This window comes from Sus scrofa, chromosome 8 (genome assembly GCF_054392235.1).
Source record: "Sus scrofa isolate SSC_HxYL_T2T_F1_AM1 chromosome 8, Sscrofa_HxYL_maternal_Yorkshire_Landrace_v2.0, whole genome shotgun sequence".
NCBI classification, from domain to species: Eukaryota; Metazoa; Chordata; class Mammalia; order Artiodactyla; family Suidae; genus Sus; species Sus scrofa.
The window spans coordinates 3626897-3645982 of NC_139390.1; the positions used below are offsets into that span (position 1 = coordinate 3626897).

Sequence of the window (19086 nt, forward strand, 5' to 3'; positions counted from 1 at the left end):
TCCTCCCTAACCCTCTCCCATCAGACCTGTGTACTCGTGCTCCTCAGGACCCACAGCCACCTTCCAGCATCTCACACCTGTTCCTGTCCACTATCCGTCCTCCCCACGGGGCACGAAGCCCAAGGAGGCGGCCACCTTGTCTGGCTCATCGAGGCGCCTTAGGAGGGCGGTGCCTGGTGCACAGTGGATACTCCCCGTACTGAGTGAGTGAGCGAGCGAGGGAATGAATGAGTGAGTGAATGAAAGAGGAAATGAGTAAGTGATGAATGAGTGACTGAGTGAATGTATGAATCAATAAGGGACCCAGGCAAATGAATGAATAAGCAAATGAGGAAGTGAAGGAATGAATGAGCAGGTGAGTGAATGAGTGGGGGAAGGAACCCACACATCCAGGCATGAACCCTCACCTCCACTCCCCAGCACGAATGCTCACAGCCTGCTCCCAGCAGCCTGGTAGGGACAGGCATGTCTGGTGGTGGCATCTGCTGATGGAGGCCTGCTTGCCATGGAGAAGGGCTGGGAACAGACACCCAGGAAGGACCCACTGGGGTGTGGTTCCAACTCCAGCCCCTGCTGGTGGGAGAGCCTGACACTCTTTCAGCTCCCTCGGCCTGTCCCCTCATCTGTGCACTGGGGACCCAAACACCTCCCATCTGGGGGCCTGAGGCCCGGACGTGAGGGGCACTGCCCACAGACCAGCCCTGCTGCCCCCACCTCAGCCCTTGCCAGGCTTGCGAAGGAGCCAAGCATGGGTTCTGGGATCCAGGCCCCACCCTCCCTAAGTCAGAACCGTACACGGCACCAAACGGCGCAGCGACACAGGCGAAGCCATCTGTACCCTGTCACGCCACGTCCTTGGCATCCGGAGCCAACCAAGCATCCGAGCTGGCGCGTTCAAACCTTGATCCCTTCCCCGAATGTTTCTGCGTGATCTACTTTTCAACGGGGCGGAGGAGGGCATCCTGCTGCCTAAACATGGCCGTGGTTCCGACAAAGCTCTAAGGGCCCCCAGAAAGTGCTTGAAAAGTTGTACGTTGCTATTTAAAGGTGCATTAGGAGGCCAAGGCCCCTCAGGCCAGACACAGATGTGGCAGCAACCTGCCGCCACAGCATCACCCTGTCAGAAACATCAACTCTCATCTCTGGGCCATCAGGCTGGGCCTGGGCATGGGGCCAAGAAGGTGGCCCGAGGCGGACAGGGGACGATCCCGGCCGTGAAACCAGAGCAAAAGTGGGGCCAGATCAGGTTCCCTTGCTGACGGAGCCCCCAGGGCACAGCAGCGGCCCCAGTCCCCTGCAAAGGGGGCACTGTCGGAGCTGGGATGTGTTTGCGAGGCCTGGAGCAGATGCAGCTGCTGAGTCACCATGAGTACTCGCCGATGAGCGTCCTCTGCATGGATCGGGGCCGGAAAAGGATTAAGAAAGAACCAGATGTCCCAGCCCCCAGCGGACAGCCCTGAACCTCAGAGGCCACCACCGCGAGGAGCACAGGAGGATTCGCGCCCGAAGGGAGGAGACAGGCCGTGACAGGAGGGAGGAACCCAACGATTCCCAACAGAATGGTCCGCCAGGAGCCTGCCAGGCCGCGTCACCACCGTCTGGCCATGCTGCCCACACAAACGGATCAACAGAGGCTCCAAAATTCTCCAGGTTTGCCAGAGCCAGTTGGCGTGAAATGAGTGTGCCCCAAATGGGTCTGTGAGACGAGAGGGTGGTACGTTCTAGAATAAGAGCAAGATGACCAGACCCGTGAACAGCCCGGAGGCCGGAGAGACCCCCGAGAAAGGCCTTGCGCTGGATGCTGGGGAGGTGGGGGGGGGGGAATCAGGGGCAGGAGAGGGCGCCACGGCTTTCCAGCCGGCAGCGGCTGACGCCAGCCCTTGAGGAGTTAAATGACACCCACAACCCAAACAAGAGGCTACAAAGGAATCAGAGAGGTTTGCGAACACATCAGCCAGCAGGCGGCTGACAGGCAGAGACAGGCGACACGGTCCACCCCAAAGATAATGACTTCTCGCCGAAACAGCGGTCCCAGCTCAGGAGCAGGGCGCGGGCTGTCACGCGAGTGACCCCCACGCTCCGATTCCATCAGCGAGACTGACAAGTAAACCCAGGTTTGTGCAGCCTGTGGAGGCGGAAGGCCTCGGCGTGTCCCCTGCTGGGTTCACCACGAGCCTCCTCTCCCGGGGCTGCGTCTCTGCGTTTCACCAACAGGGAGGCTGAGGCACCAAACGGTTAAGGGACACAGTCAGGCTGGACTGGACCCCGCAGCTGCTCAGACGGCCACGTGGCTTCGGCTCCAGATGTCCCACTGGAGACTGGCCTCTGAGGATTACAGGCCGGGTTTCCTCCCATCCAGGACAAAGGAGAGACGGCGAAGGAGATAAGGCTGGGATCCCGCTCGAAGAAGGAAAAGAAAGGCGGTCCCCAGATGCCCGTCCCGCCAGTTTAAGGAAGACTCAGGACACTGTTTGATGTAAATTCTGGAAATGCCCACCCTGGTTCCAAAACCCAGGAATTTTCCAAAGGCAGACTCTGGCCCAGTCCGTCCATCTGCGTCTCTCCAGAACGTGGTTGTCTTTAGAGATGTTTCCCCACCAGAGTCCCCTCCCTCAAGGGCCACAGAAAGGACAAGGTGACCTCAGGCATGCGGAGGCCCCACGGCTCTGTGGGTGCCCGAGATGAAACCGCCGCAGGGCGCGGCCGGGCGTGCCATCTGCTCTCCCCCACCACGTTCCGAGTCTTCCGTCTCCGGAGAGTTCGAGTGACACCATCCAGAGAGGAGGCGAAAGGCCTGGGTTCCAGATACATTCCTAGGACCATCAGTGTCCCAAAGGCATCGGAAGCTGCGGCGGAAGGACGGCCGTTTGATCCAAGGGCAGCCAGCTCTCAGAAAGAAAGGTTTGAGGCTGGAAGGTCAAGGGCAGCTGGGAGTATGGGTGTAACGACAGAGCCGCGACCCTGGGCCATGATGACACGGGGGAGCGGAGAGCTGCAGAAATGCAACCCCGTGGACTAATCAGATGGGAGACGAGGCCCAGGGAGGGGAGGGGGATGCAGAAATAGGCCTTTATAAACCAAATTTTATTCTGACTTTGTCCCATCAGATTTAAGTATAAGTGTCACACAGGACGGGGTTCTGAGCACAGAGAAGGCTTCTTCCGCCTGCTTCTGTGGATGCAGCAGGTCCAAGCCCCCAAATACGGGCTCCCCCAGCATCGAGCCTGTGCTCCTTCGGGAGTGTCTCCCCGCGGCGCACGGGGACAGCCACCGCCGACACTCCCTGTACCGCACGGAGGAAGCAGAACGCCTTCATCACCGCCCCGTGGCAGTGCAGAGACCCGTGCCTTTCCTGGTTTCTGGCAGAGCCACCTCAGGGAACGGGGTTTGGGGTTTAAGCCATCAAACTGCATTTTGAGCAAATAATAGGTAATACACCCGAATGAAACTGCCCAGTGCATTTCCTGCAAGGATACGGGAACCCCCAGCAGCCACTGGTATCACCGTTCATTTCAGGGAAGCTGTCCTGAGCAACAGGTCCACCTACATCTGTTCCACTTTCCCCCTTTACTCTAGCGGCCAGGGAGCTCAGAGCCCAATCTGTGGCCCTCCTGCAGCCACACAGCAAGTATCCATGCACTGGGTCCATCTCCAGCTCCATCTATTCCCCTTTTTTCCTTATTTCATGTTGCTTTTCTATCTTTGTAAGGCACCTCGATTTCTCTTTTTGAAAAACAACCCAAAAAAAAAAGGGGGGGGAAGAAAAAGAAAAGAAGAAAGAAGGTGCCTTAGTAAACAAAAACATTCAGAATACATTTCCGGGACTCCCTTGTCACCAGGTCACAGCTAGGATGTCACTTCTCAGAAGCACTTCAGCAAAACTTCTTTTTTTTTTTTTGGTCTTTTTAGGGCCACAACCGTGGCCCATGGAAGTTCCCAGGCTACAGGTCCAATACTAAGCTGTAGCTGCTGGCCTACGCCGCAGGCAAAGCAACTCAGATCCGAGCCACATCTGTGATCTACACACAAATCACAGCAATGCCGGATCCTTAACCCACTGAGTGAGGCCAGGGATCGAACCTGCGCCCTCATGGTTACTAGTCAGATTAATTTCTGCTGCGCCACAACGGGAACTCCCAGCAAAACTTAAATTAGGGCTGAGTTTGGTGGGGAGGGAGGTGTGCGAGGCGGCTGCTTTGCAGGGGTGGATGGTGGCCCGGCAGGGGTGGCCCCGCAGATGAGGTGGCTGACAGCTGGCTTCCCGACCTTGGAGCAGGCGGCAGGTTTCCCAAAAGCTTAATCTTGGAGATCCAAGCTTTGGCTTGTTCTTCAAGCCTCTCCAAGGATTTTGAGAACAGGTAATCCCTGTGTCAGATCTCCTTTCACGGACCAGACAGGATGGCCTCCCTTCTCTGCAGCCACATCCTGACTGATCCATGCAGCGTGGAAAGAGGAAGGCTTTGGCGGCAGAGGCAGAGCACAGGCCAGGCTGCACTCTGTGCTCCGAGGCCACGTGCCCGGAGGGGCGCCGTCCCAGGAACAGGAATGCGACCTCGCGCAGAGACACTCGATAACACCTGTTGAAGGAGGGGAGGGACTGGTGTCCCCGGAGCTATAAATACATGTACTCTGGAGCCTCTGAGACCACAAACGCGACACCCTGCTCTGTTGAAGACATGACCCAACAGACCGGACCAGGGGAACAGAGGGCCAAGCAGATCCTGGGTGGCCGGCACCTCTCGGAAACCGCCTTCCTCACGGACAGCTCGCCTGGGACCCCACAAGAGTCCTGGCCTCTCCCTCTCTTTCCAAATAGATGCACAGGAGTTCCCTTGTGGCACAGCAGGTTAAGGACTGGGTGTTGCCACCACCGTGGCTCGGGTCGCTGCTGTGGCACAGGTTCAACCCCTGGCCCAGGAACTTCCACACGCTGTGAGGTTGGCCAAAAAATAAAAATAAAAATAAAAATAGATGCAAAGCCAGCGTGACACCTGAGAAGCTGATGGTTATAACCCCCTCAGGTTCAGGAAATTAATCCCCAACTAGATAAATGCCGTGCTGGCAAAGCACCTGGACTCCAGGTTGCTCCCGCACAGCTCAGGATGCCTCACGGGGCCGCGGAGGGAGGAGACGTGCCCCCAGGAGAGCGCTGGAGGGGGGCTCCCCCACTTCGGCACAGCCATCAGCAGGCTTCATCCTCAGAAGCTCCCAGCCCTGGGTTCTCCCCGTCACTTCCTGGAGGAGGTGCCAGGACCTCCTCCCCCGGGGGCAAGGGGCAAAGCAGCCACCCCCAGGGCGTGCACAGTGCATCCAGTGTGCAGGTGGGGCCTCCCACCCACACTTCAGAGCACAGAACGCCAGGCTCGGCTCTCAGTCGTCTTGGGTGGGAGCCCGCGGCACAGGCGAGGACAGCTGGGCCCCCCGGGGGGTCCACCCACCACTGCTCTGCAGGAGGGGCTGGCAATGGACAGGCCTGGCCGAGAGGGTGAGGCGCCCAAGCCTCCCCACGAACCAGGGAGGGCGGCCGTCCTGCCAGGTCACTCGTCTGCAACATGGGGGTGCTGATTAAACTGGGTGCCCTCAACACCTCTGCAGAGACGACAGTGCTCAGAGGATGTGAGAACTCAGAGGCAGAGAGTGGCCCTGGGCAGGATGGCACCCCCACCACGTGCAAGCTGAGCCACCTTGTCAGGCCTCAGTCCCCTCCTGGGTCCGGTGGGACTGCGCGGCTCTCCCAGAGGCCACTGTGAGCATGAACGTGACCCTGGATGTGAGAACAGGCTCTAAAGTGCCAGGCACACCGGGGAAGGTTCCAGAGCCCAGGGGGGTCCTGCCCTCAGCATCTACTCCCTGGTGGCCTCAGGCCAAGCCGCTGAACACCCCGGCCTCGGGCTCCTCATCTGTGAAATGAGGAGGATGCTAGAAGCCGGGGCAGGTGAGCGCGCGGACAGGCCTGGCAGGTGCTCAGAGCGACGCTGCAGCCCAGCCTCCAGAGCCAAGAGCAGAGAGGAAATCCCCAGAGCAAACCCTTTGCCAGGAGAGGACTTATTTATGGGGCCAGGAAGGCTGAGCGGCTCTGCAGGTGCGAGGCAGGCCCAGCGGGTCCAGCAGGCCAGGACCTGATTCCACGTGACCGGGCCCAGCCCACGGCCCGGGAGGGGACACGGGGGGCCCTCTGCTGGGTGAGGCAGGTGGAGATGGGTGGATGGGGCTTTTTTGCTTCCAGAAGCTCAGCTGAGAGTGGGGGGAGCAGCAGTCGGAGCCCAGGAAGCCACTTAATCCTCTAATTTAATCTATAACCACCTCTCCTCCTGACCTTCAAGCAAATCAACGGTTTCGCGGGCTGACAATGAGAGTGTGGTCAGCCCCAGGAAGTCCGCAACGCTAAAGGCACATCAGAGCCGGGAAGCCCCGCGTTCCCTGGGCCTCCTGCCACCTTTTCAGGGCTCCTCTTCCTGTCTTCCCCGTGTCAGCCTGTCTGCGCTCAGCGGGCGGAGCTGCACCCACATACGAATATGGGGCAACGCAGCAGCAGCCTGTCCCCAAGCTGGGTGATGGAACGCCTTCAGCCCAGGTCACAGGGACCTCTGGCTTGAAGGCTGCTTCTCCTCGACGGAACAGTTCTGCCTCAGGAAACCTGCCCCGCCCCGTCTTCGCCCCCACTTCTCCCCATCCCCTCCCCCGCCTCCCTTCTCGCAGCCAATTTAAGCCAAAAAAGGCCTCCACACACCAACCACTCACCCACTATCCACCCCCAGCCGAGGGAGCCCGGCCTGGGGGAGGGGGGTGGGGGGGACAGAGAGGAACTTTCCTGAAGGGGATGCCGGCTGGACCAGGTCTGGAGCAGGGCCAGGAATACACCCAGGCTGTTTAAAGGCCCAAAGTGGGCAGTGGGCACACGGTCAGTCCAGTCGGGACAGTCCAGCCTGGGATTAAGGGCTTCAAGGCTGGAAGGTTCCAAGCCCCACGGAACTTTTTAGAAGCTCCCTGGTGCAAAGTAAGATCTGTGGGCGACAACCAGGCCCACCTGAGTCCCCCGTGCACCTAGAGGGAGGGGAGGCCGGGAACCACGGGGGGTTCCTTCTGGTAGAGGGCTCCCGCTCTGACCTGAAGCTGAGGGCTCACCCACCCCCTGCATCTGCCGGCCGGGAAGCACTAGATATGGGGCCAGGTGCAGCAGGCCCAAGGTGTAGGGGGGCTGCCTTTCGAGCCGGGGGGCCTTTCGAGCAGCCGTCTTCGCGATGTCCAAGGACACCTCAGCGGCGTTCTAGAAACTTCTGGGCAAACCACCCAGCATAGTGGGATTCGCCTCTGGGAGCAATGGAGACTCCAAGAGTATCCAGCAACTAAAAGGGAACCTGGACAGTGAGTGCTCAGCTCGCAAGGTGGGGGGTAGTGAACTTCCAGTAATTGACAGAAACTCCCCAGTTACACAGTCGGAGCAGCAGCGCCCCTCCCCGCACAGGAGTTTCCCACGGGGCACCTTACACGCTCCAAGCCAACGGTGTGGGTCCTTGAGGGGACGCACTTGATCTTGCATTCTTGCATCAGGGTGCCCGATGCCAGTCTGAGGAGTGGACGAACGAGACAGGACACAGCAGTCAGACCCTGGAGAGAAGCCTCACGGGCGTCACAGTAAATGTTACATCGTGCCACCCGGAGCTCAGGCACCTCCATCACCGGAAAATGTCCTCCATTCCTCGCTCAGGGCCTACGTACTCTTAGTTTGCTCACAGTGCTAGTGCATTCGCCCAGACAGGTTTCCAGACCACAGCAGACTAGACGCATCAAGTGGCAAGAGGCAGAACTGCCAGGAGCAGGTAGGTGAACAGCAGCAGGAAGTGACAGCTGAAAGCCCGACCACTTCACTCTAAAGGACAGGCGATCTGTCACCCTGAGCCCCGGAGAAACGCAAGGATCTACCTGCTGCGATGTGCTTCCCAGGCACCTGCTGGGTCCCAGGCCACATGGCCACCCAATGCTCCCAACAGCCTAGACACTCTCACCCCACCTTGCAGGTGAGGCAGCTGCGACTCACGGGGTGGACCGACCAGGACAGACACAGGCGGCAATGGACTGCTCCAGGACTCGCGGAAAGTCATGTGAAGCCCCCTGGAGACCCTGTCACCACCGTTGTGCGCCCGGCGGTCTGCGCTGGGATCGGCCGGAGGGGACGTGCTGTCTAGCACAGGGAGCCCTACCCCATGCTCTGCGATAACCTCCGAGGGAAAAGAACCTGAAAGAGAATGGAGGCGTGTTTACGGGAGACTGAGTCCCTCCGCGGCGCAGCAGAGACGACCCCACCCTTGCAAGTTAAGTCCACTGTGAGAAAACCTGCACAAATGAAGAAAGTCATAGGCGCAAACTGTCAGATTTAGAACGGCTAGGCAACGAGGTCCTACTGCACACACGGCCCGGGGACCTCCACCCCACCTTTTGGGATAGAGCGCGGTGCAAGACAGCGTGAGAAAAAGAACGTATGTACACACACGTGCATGTGACTGGGTCACTTCGCTGTGCAGCGGGAATTGGTACCACTTTTTATAACTGAATCAATTCTTTTTTGGTTATAAAAAGAACGGAAAAGGGCTGCCGCTGAAAGGTCGCCCCAAGGGAGCTGGGGTTCCCCAGGCACGCCCTGCTCCTCTCACCTCCACACCCCAAGCACCCGAAGAAATGCAGAGCAGCACGCGCCTTTTACGGAAGAGGAAACCGCGCTCGGAGAGGAGCAAGAACCCCGTGGAAGGGTGCAGCAGGGACTCACTCGCACCCAAGGCTCCGAGTCCAGGGCAAGCACCCTCATCAGGCCGGCCCGCCTGCCCACACTGGAGAACACAGGTTGTGCTGTACCGGAGCCAGAGGAAGCGCACTCTGCACTGAAATTGCAGGACGAGGGAACCAATGCACAAGCCCTCTCTCCCCATGATGGAGAAGCGAACTGGAACCAGAGTCAATTCAAAACCAGGGCCTCTCAAGTTCAATACTACACAGCCGCCGCCCACGCCTGGGGAAAGGACACCCGGTAATGAAGCTGTTTTCAGGCCGCTGGCCAGTGCCTGGCCAGGAAGACAGGGAGACAGGGGTGGAAGGTCGCGGGGGGGAAGATTGCTGAGTTAATAAAACCCAGGCCGAGAGGCAGCCGGGGAAGACCTCGTCCATCTGGAAGCGCGGAGTGGGGGATATTTCAACACGGTGTCCGAGGCGCAGCGGGGCCCACTGGGGACGAGATGCTCCCACTCGTCCTTCGTGTCCCCTCGCCGGGCACCGAGCTCTCTTGTGCCTGAGCAGCCCGACCTTCCCAAACAGCCTGGGGAGGAGGCGCTGTGCCAGAGCTCTGCCCACACACAGGACTCGGAGGTTCAGAGAGGCTGGGACAGTGCCCAGAGTCACACAGCTGTCAAATGGTGGAGCCAGACTTTCCCCTGGGAGGTTCTGTCCCAAAGCCATGTTCTCAACCCTTTGACAAAGTGCTGCCTGCTCCCCGCCCGGCGCGTGCGATAAACCCTGGAGATCCAGGGACGCCCTGACTTTCAGCAGATGCCAGAGGAACATTTCAGCAGAAGAGCTTTGCCACCCCACCCCCATGTCCCGCTTGGTGGCTTCCGAGATTCTAAGAGGTCCCCTCCCCTGTGCTTTGCTTCTCAACAATGCACACCCCACCTCCCATCCTTCTGCGGCCCCCTGTAGCCTGGCCCACGCTGGGGGAGAGGCAGGCACCTTCTGGGGCTAACAGTCCCCCTCCTGGGCATGCAGCCCCCCCCACCACTAGCAAAGCCCTCTCACCTCACGGTCACAGCCAATGTTGAGTGTCCCCATCTCACAGACGGGGAGAAGGGGTGTCCAGGAGGCCAGCAGGGACCTAACTGCGCTAGTCACAGCACAAGAGTACCGGCAAATGTGACATTTACAAGCTGTGCTTTACACTTTCAGAGTTCGTGCGTCTACACCCCGCTCAATGGAGATGCAAAAACCAAGGGTGGAACACTGGGCAACCCCCCCACCCCCCCCACCCCACCCCCAGTGCCCCCTCGGCCTCACCCCACGCTGAGGCTGCTGACCGGACACACCCGAGACCTTCGATGCGTGTTCTGCCTTGTCTCCCTGAGTCCCCCCCAGAACTGAGCCCCAGCGCCCATGGCCGAGGCCAGGGGACCACCGGGCATGCTGCTGGCATGGCCCCCACTCCCCGACCCCCTAAGTAAACACGGTAGCTCCAGTCCTGGGCCCAGGCTCTGCTTCTGGGGAAACCAAACCGCGTTGGGGGAAGAGACAGGACAGGGCGGGCGGTTCTCGGCCTGGTCTCCAAGTGGGTCCCCGGCACGGGGAGAACATGGCAAAGGATGAGACATGGTCCCACGAGCTCCCACCAGGCAGAGAGCACCCATTCTCCCTCTCTCCACCCAGACAGGTCACGTCCCCCGATCCCGGGGACTCTGTCCACCGTTCCATTTTCACTGGGGTGCCTTGGCACCTGCTCTGTGGCCCCCCGAACACTCCCAAGGGGGCCGGGGGACGACATCACGAGCCAGAGGCCCTTCGGAACAGACCCGTCCCCACCTCTCAGCTCAGGTGCCACACAGGGCTCCTCCCAAGTCCCAGATGGAAGCCCCGCCCCTCTCGCTCCACGCGCCTCCCCCACTTGGGCCCAGGGCTGTTCACCTGTCACCAGCCCGTGGAGCAAAGGAGGCTCCCAGCGAGCCTGGGCCGCTGGGGAAACTGGAGTGGAAATGGCCTGGAAACTTCGGTTTCTCTTTGAACAAGCAGCCCTTCCCGCCTCCTCAGGAGTTGGGCCTACGCCCCGGAGGGCAGGATCTGGCTGCTGCAGACGGTATCACCCCCTCTTAAACCACCGTCCCCTGGAAACCCCACCCCCACTTCGCCTGGGCGGGGTGCCCCCTGCTCCCCGCCGCCCCCCAGGAAGCCTGCATGCAGGTGCCCAGAGAGTGTCAGCTCGCCCCAGCCTGTGTGGTGTGAATCAGCTTGTCTGGATGCTTTACAGAAAGAAGGTGGGTGCTACCCCATACACCTGCTCCTCTCACTACCACCGTGTTTCATTGATTCCAAGGCCTGCGGGCTTTTTTTCACATTTTAACTTCTCTGAAATTGGAATGTGGCCTATAATCAATGCCATTCCGTGGCGGTGAATAAAATAATGATGCAGTTTAGAGAGCATCAAAGTTTTCAGACGGAATGAAATACAGCAGCTGAAATGTTGATAAATGCAGCAAGGCTAAGACGGCACGGCTTTTTACTTCTGACACCCTGCCTCGTCTCATCCAGATCAACTCACTGCAGGCCTTTCCCACCACCCTGTGGTCCCAAGAATGGAGTCCTTCAACATGGACTCGCACCGGAGGTTAATAAAGGGGACAAAGAGGACTCTGGTAAATCATAGAGACACCTCTCCCTCCTCCAAGCCCAGCCGCAGAACCTCAGCACATGCTCACATGCTTCCCTCATGCCAGCTTTGCAGCCTCCATGCTTAAGCTTCGCAGAAACCTCCCTACCGCCTCTGCACGAGGTCAAGACTTCTTGTCAAGCACCCAAAGCCCACTCCCCTCCTGCATCTCCACCCTCAATCTCCCATCCAGATCCCATCTTCCCTTCCCTCAACACACACACACTCTTTTCTGCCTCAGTTTCTTTGCACCGGCTCTTCTCCTAGCTCTTCTCCAGCTGAGAAACTCCTATTCATTCTTCAAAACCTCAGGCTACTCATCATGCAATCAGCATTTCTTCAGCACCAGTTCCATGCCCTGTCCCACACCCTGAGAAGATCACAGCAAACAGCAAAACAGGCTGAGTCCTGCCCTTGTGGCGTTTGCATTCCAGAGGGAGGAGCCACGAGAAAAACAAGTGCTCTAGAGTAAAACCATCAAGAGAAATCAGAAGGGTGGGGGTACTGACGTTTTAGATAGAGCAGCCAGGGAGGCCTCCCTGAGAAGGTAACACGGCAGAATAGACTGGGAGGAGGGGGAGGGGAGGCGCGTGGCCATCGGGGGAGGGCGTCCCAGGCTAGGGGAGCAGCACGTGCAAAGGCCTGGGGCCAGATCTGCCCGGAACCTTCAAGATGGAGCCAAGAGGCCAGTGTGGTTGGGAGAAGAGGAAGAGACCAGACGGAATGAAAATGGGGACGCGAGACTCAGCAGGGCCTTGTGGTCCACTGGGACTGTGTGCCTCTCGCTCCGAGAGAAGGAGGGAGTCCAGGGAGCACTCAGAGCAGAGCAGTGACAGCCTCGGAGCACAGGATCCCTGCGAGCAGGGAGGGACCAGGGAAGGAGCACGGAGAAAGACCAGCTGGAAGGCTGCCGCATCACAGAAGGCTGCCTCCCGCACAGAGCTTCCTGCAGAAGCCTCGGAATTTGGCGTTTGGCCTGTTGTCGTCATGGAAACGCCTGGCTCCCATGTAGTAAGAACTGTGCTTCACTCTTGCAAGTGCCTGCCCAGGGCATCCCACAACATCGGGCATGAATGAATAAACCATGAATGAGTGAATGAATGGACCGTGAATGAATGAATGGACCGTGAGGGAATGAACTGTGAATGAATGAATGAACTGTGAGTGAATGAATGAACTGTGAGTGAATGAATGAACTGTGAATGAATGAATGAACTGTGAACGAATGAATGAATGAATCGTGAACGAATGAATGAATGAATCGTGAACGAATGAAGGGGACCGTGAATGAGTGGACCGTAAATGAATGAGCGGGCTCCGGAGAGGACGCATCAGTATACCCACCCCTCTCTGTGCCCAGAAGGAAGGCCAGCCGGGCTGGGGGCGGTGCCTGGCCGGCGCGGAGGGGCTGGGTCTCTAACCATGAACTTCATTCCCCGGCGGGGTGTACGGTCCTCAAGATAAAGTCCTTCTTCCCTTGCCCTCCTGCAAGTTTCTTCTACTTAGTTTAGTCTTGGTAAAACACTCCACGAAAAGACACTTCCTCGACAGGGGCTTTAAGGAGAACTGTCAGATCTAGGAAGGATCGATTTTTTTTTTTTCATGGAAAGGTACATTTTAATTTTAGGTTAAGTGCTCTAAGCAACAATTTTCCTAGCAACTATTTGTCTCCAGACATGACTTTCCAAACATCCCACTTGGCAGAGGGACGGCGGAGGAGTGAGTGGGCTGGACCACCAAGTTCCAGGTCAGAGGGATGGAGGGAGGGCCGTGGGCCGCTGTGGTCCCCGCATGGGGCGGCCCAGACAGAGGCGGCTGCCGAGCCCTCCTCCTGCTGGAGTTGGGATGAAACCCGCTCAGCAAGCCCTGGCAGGGTGAACGCGCCAGGAGGAGCCTCGATATTTCTGGAACACGATGTGTCTGCAAGGTGCGCCCACCCACTCTGCTCCCGGGCGGCCCGCCCTGCCACCCATTTATCTGCAACCAGCATCCACAGATGTCCCTGGATGAGACGGTGAGACGGTAAACCCACATTACGTGTTTCCCACGGCCGCCGTACAAAGGACCACGCGCTGGAGGGCTCACGACAAGCCAAATGTCTTTTCCACGCGGTTCTGGAGACTGAAAGTAGGAAACCAGCGCCCCTGGGCGGAAATCCAGGTGTGGGAGGGTTCCACTGGTGGGGGCGGGCTCCGCTGGGGGGGGGGGCTCCGCTGGGGGTGGGGCTCCAGGCCTCTCCTGTTTCTGGAGGCTTCCAGCCCTGCTCTGCAGTTCTCAGCTTCCATCCCTCTTTCCCGGGTAAAGATGCCAGTCATTGAATTTAGGGCCTGAATGAGGTCACCTCCAAATCCTTCCCAGGACCCCACATCTGCAGAGATCGTTTCTAGACCAGCTCACACTTGCAGGTACTGAGAGAGGACCTGGCCACCACTCCATGGGGGACACCATTCAACTCACCACGCCCACCATCAGGCCGAGGTGCCACGGGCCGGCAGCACTGTGCCCCCACCCCCTCCCCACCCCGCCGAGCACAGCCCCCCTGCACCGCCCCCGGCCTCCCGCTGTACCAGCTGCCCACCCAGTCACACCTACTCAGGGCCCCTGTGGTTGCCGAGAATGACAACACCATCCTCGAGGGCCACCAGCCCCCTGGTGTCGTCTGGTCCTCGCCCCGGCACTCGGATGTCAGCTCCACCAGGCTAGTGACCCTGGGGGCCGGGAGGAGGCGATGCTCTGTGAGGCCAACGCCGAATCAAGGGCGGCGGAGCCCCTGGATGCTGCTCCCTCCACCTCCCCCCTGCCAACCAGACCCCAGCCCTCTGCTTCCAGGAGTCTCCCTTCCAGGCCTCCTCGTCCCCCCAGGACGCCTGCGCTCGCCCTCCCTGGAGTCCCAGCCTCAGCCCTGCCCCCTCTCCTTCCCTCTGCCTCACTCTGCCCCCTCCATCTTAGAATGCCCCGGTTACCAGCCTCACCCACCCTTCTCCCCGCCCGACATTCTAACTCAGAAATCCTTCACCACCCGCTCCAATCCCCAGGCTGGGGTCTCCTCCAGACCCTTCCTCACACTGATCTCTCTACCTGGAAAACCCACAGGTTTGCTACGCTTGGCATGTGATTTAAGTCCAGCATCGCCTCCTCCAGGAAGCCTTCCCTGATCCTTTGTCCGCCAGGCGGGGTTGGCACCTCTGCAGGGCTCCCACCACCTTCTCAGCTCCCTTCACTCACGGTCGGGCCCCGACTTGTCCATCAGGGAGCCCCAGAGGACAGCGCCGGGCCTCGTTCACCGCAGAGCCCCACTGATTGGCAGCAAGGCCGGCCAGGGGCCCTCGGTGATCGTTCTTATTACTGCTAACAACAGTACGTGACCCCGTCGGCCTTGGGCGCCAACACCGTCAATCAGTTGGCGACCACGGCTTGACGGCTGGTCGGTATGTGGATGAACACGGAACTATGTGAACAAATTATCGTCTCTGTCCCAAGAAACCACCTTCGCCAACGCCCCCAGAAGCCCCCCATTAAGGGGAGGGGGTGGGCACAAGAAAGCAAGCATCGTAAAAACAACGTGGCAGCATCCCCCCGGGGTTGGCGGAAGGACGCGGGGCTCCGTCGGCTGACCCCCCAGTTCCAGCTCCTTTCCCTCCAGAGCTGGGTGGACCTCGCCCCATCCGGGGGCATGCATCTCGGGGTCCTCCAAGGCCACAGGCCCCATAGTAGGAGAAGATCGGAGGGGCGCGAGGCTCACTTTGGGGGCACTGCAGGGGGCCAAGCCCACCACGGCTGGCACCAGTTGGCTCCCACTTCCCCACAGCAGGTGGTTTGCCAGTTTTCCGGGCACAGAGATCACCTAGCTGTGGAGCTGTCACAAAGGCAGACCTTCACCACGGCGGCTGTTCTCGTTACTGAGCGACAGACAAACCGACGGCCCCCCGCCCCCAGTGCCCCAAACAAGCCAAGCTTTTCATCGGCTCCGTCTTTCCTCCTTTACCCAGTGCCTGGCACAGGCTGGGGCCACACGAGCTGCTGGGACGAGATGCAGGGAAGCAGAGCCCCAGTTGGCTCCCAGGGGGGAACCAGACCCCCCACCCTCCGCCTCAGAACAGGACCCTCAGAGCTAGAACCACCTGTGGGGCTTCTCCAAGGCCCCCAGGCTCTGCCCTTGAATAAAGTGGTGTCTTGGGCCAAAAAAACCTGAAATAAACCTCCATGGATTTAACACACCACTTTCCAGGAAAAAGGAGAAAACAGCGCTGCCGTCGCACTGGGAAAAGGGCAAAATTTTAAAGGTTTGGGGGAGTGGAAATGCCTACTCGTTCCCAACAATCCCTTTGCCTGTCCCCTGGGGTCATCGCCTTCCAGCCAAATTAGGAAGGAGCAGCGTGTTTAACGCACTCACTCAATCACCGCACTCACGAGACACGACCAAGGGCTTTGTGGGGGCGGCAGCCACGCTCACCGGCCCTCCTGCGACCCCCCCAGCCTGGCACCCCTCCTCCCCCAGAATCCTCGGGACCCCCCCCCGCCCCGTACCACAAGCCCATCACAATAAGGCCCACTGTCTGCAGGAGGGGAGGGGGCTCGGGGGGGTCATGACCCCGCCCAACGCCCCCACCACCAGGGCCAGGCTGAGACCGGAGGGCAGGCAGCCTGGCTCCGGCGCGTTAGGCTGAGCACGGCACCAATCGACAAGTGAGGCCCAAGGGGACCCGTGTCTTAGTTGAGATCCAAGGTGGCAGAGCCTGAGGGCCCGGAAAGTCAGAGAAGGCTTCCTGGGGAGGCAGCATCTGAGCTGGCCCCCAGGGTGCAGGTGGCGAGACCTGCTGAGGGATGGCTCTGCTCATCTCCACGCCCTGGCAACAGGCCTGGCACACACTGGTGCACCGGGAGGGTTTGCCAAATCAGCCAATCCATCAGTGACAGCTGACTGGCTGTGGACAGAAAGGGGGTCCCAGTGCAGCTCTGGGGAGGAATTGGGAGGAAGTGCCTCTTCTACGTCACCTTCAGACACATCCCAGGAGATGACCAGAGATCACCCTGAGAAGCTCAGAGCACAGGGCGCATGAAAGGTGCTGAGTGAAGGTCCCTTAAAAGGAAAGAGGAGCTCCCTGGTGGCACATCGGGTTAAGGACCCAGCACTGTCACTGCAGTGGCTCAGGTCACTGCTATGGTTCAGGTTCAATCCCTGGCCCGGGAACTTCCATATGCCACAGGTGCGGCCAAAATAATTTTTAAAAAGAAGGAAAGAATGAGGGACGGAAGGGGAGGAGGAGGCGTCAGCAAAATTGAAGCCAGATCTCAGACATCGCAGCCACTGCGTCCAGAGCCTTCCCTCCACTTCCGCTGGGAACCCCTGAGCCATCAGGCCGCCCACCCAGGCCAGGCCCCCAGCTCCTCTGCAGCCGTGACAGCAAGGGGCCCGGGAGAGTGCAGGCTTTGGGGGTGAGCCGACTCAGGGGAGCAGGAAAACACACACACAGCTCGCAGGGGCTCAAACAAGCAGGGCCAGGGGCTCCCGCAAAAGGCAGAAATGAGGGGGCGGGTCCCCTGAGCCCCCCCGCCCTGTGGAGGTGGGGCTGGGAAGAGGATGGGGAGGGGTCTGCTGTTCCACAAACAACTGCAGCCTTGGCCCTGGTCCTGGGCTGAGAGCAAAGACAGAGCAGAGCCGGCCCCCTGCCGTGGGGGAGGGGATGAGGCCCTGCAGTGGGGGACAGCCCCCACCCAACTTATGTCTGTGTCCTAACACCCCCGTCCTGCCATGTGGCCCGATGGGGACAAAGGGTCTTTGCAGAGGCTAAGAGATCTTAGCGAGGGATCCAGGTGTGACCATCCTGGATTACTGAGGCAGAGGCTGGGGTGATGCGGCCACAAGCCCAGGACACCGGGAGGCTGGGCTCCCCACTGGGCGGGGCCTCCTGTCCCAGCCAGGAGCCCAGGGGTGGGGGTGGGGGCAGCAGGACCTGGCCGTCCTCACCTGCAGGCACCAGAGCAGAAAGCAGAGCCCCGGCCGGCAGACGGGGTTCCCACATCACAGCGGGGTCCTGCTGCCCCCTTTCCTCGCAGGGTCCTGCCAACCCCTCCAAGCCAGGCTTTCCATGGCTGAGGAAGACGGCTCCCCGAGGCCCCACACAGCTGGTCAGGGCAGAGCCGGCCTCTCCTCGGATTCCTGGCCCACCCTTCCCTCCTACACCAGGTGCCTGGCCTCACCACGGGTTCCAACAACCGACAGGAACTTCCCTCGCCACTAAGCCTCTCGGCTGACTCAGTTTCTCCTCCAGTCTGGGTCATCTCCACACACACACCTGCCCTCTCAGGGTTACTGGGCCCATTTCACAGACAAGGAAACCGAGGCCCGCTGGAGTCAAGTGATTCAATCCAGCCCATCCTGAGCCTGGAATCTCTGGTTCCCTCTTTGACTTCGTGGGACAGCAGGTAAATGTATTAAGTGTTGGGACAGGTCCCTGGACCCTTGGAGGGCAAAGACTCCAGCCACAGGACTGCCCAGAGCTCCTCCCACCCCGCTGACAAAATCCCACATGGGCTGGCTGAGAGCTGCCGTTATTTCCCAGGAAATTCCGGGCTGTGTCCTGAGGCCTGAAGCCAGGCCCCGACTCCCTCACCTCCCTGACACAGCCGGGCGAGGAGAGCGGGGCCCCGGATGCTGGCTGGAAGGCAGATGCACAGGCCGGACTCAGCCTTGGCCCCACGGAGGAAGTCTTCCTGGTGGCCAGGACGGGAGTGGGCTGGGACAAAGGGCCTTTCCAGCGCTCCCTCAGGTGCCCGGACACGGATCTCCAGGTGTCGCTGCAGGTGGAGGTCACGGCTGCCCTGCACAGGCCTCCTCGAGAGCAACTCACCCTCCGAGCCTCCTGGGTCTCCAGGGAAGTCCCGAGACCCCGCGGCCTGGAAGCATGTGTTCTGGGCCCAGGTTCCTGCCTCCAGGGCCTCAAGCTCCCCACCTGTGAAATGGGGTATCATGCGATCCCATCTTGCCAGACGTGGGACACAGGCTCGGCAGACCTCCAGGAATCGCTGTGTATGAAACTCTTCAAAAACCATCCAAGGGTGAAGACCTTGAGGCCCCGGGAGGGTCAGCAGGTGACCCCAGATGACCTTGGCCCACCGCTCCCCTCTCTCCCTGTCTGCAATGCACCCTCCAACAGCCCAGCACCCCCCACCGGTCCCGAATCCAGGCTGGACACAGAGTGGCACCCGGCTGTGGAATGAGAAGGAAACGCAGTGAATCGGCTTGCTGCTGAGGGGGCCGGGCTGGGGGAGCCCTGGGTGGCCCCCAGTTTCAGGCTGGGGGTGATGGCCACCACTCACTCGTGTCCCATGAAGCCGGCTCAGGGTCACGGGCCCAGCAGCAGGAGTGATGGGGGCGTGGAGTGTGGGGGCAGAGGGAGCCCACGGCTGGGCTGGGCAGGGAGGTGGAGGACGCACACCTGATCCTGACCTACCACCTGAATCCTTGGAACACCTCCCTGAGAAGGAACCTGAAGCTCAGGAAGGTTCTAGAACATTTCCGAAGTCACCGGTCAGTGGAGAGGCTGGGGGCAGACTGTCTTTCCTCCACACAGCATGGCCTCAAGGGGCAGCACTTGGGGCGGGGGAAGGGGTGGTCTCTGGCTGCAGGAGGACAATCCAGAGCCTTCTTTGTGACCAGGGGACCTGCGTGGACCCCTCCTGGCAGC

The 19086-nt window shown here is 59.9% G+C and overlaps 1 protein-coding gene across 26 annotated transcripts in view; it reads right to left on the reverse strand.

The window, feature by feature from the left end:
• The window catches only part of SORCS2 (sortilin related VPS10 domain containing receptor 2), a 507067-nt gene that overhangs the window by 382526 nt on the left and 105455 nt on the right, over nucleotides 1-19086 (reverse strand). Inside the window, exon 1 of one of the 26 annotated variants that reach the window (XM_084971442.1) lies at nucleotides 8765-8957. The exons of 23 other annotated variants lie outside the window; for them this stretch is intronic. In XM_084971442.1, the coding sequence (XP_084827568.1) occupies nucleotides 8765-8803 (39 nt within the window). In that variant the 5' untranslated portion in view covers nucleotides 8804-8957. Of the gene's footprint in view, nucleotides 1-8651; nucleotides 8958-19086 lie in introns of those variants that run through there. 2 more of the 26 variants (XM_084971435.1, XM_084971445.1) reach the window with 2 other exon arrangements.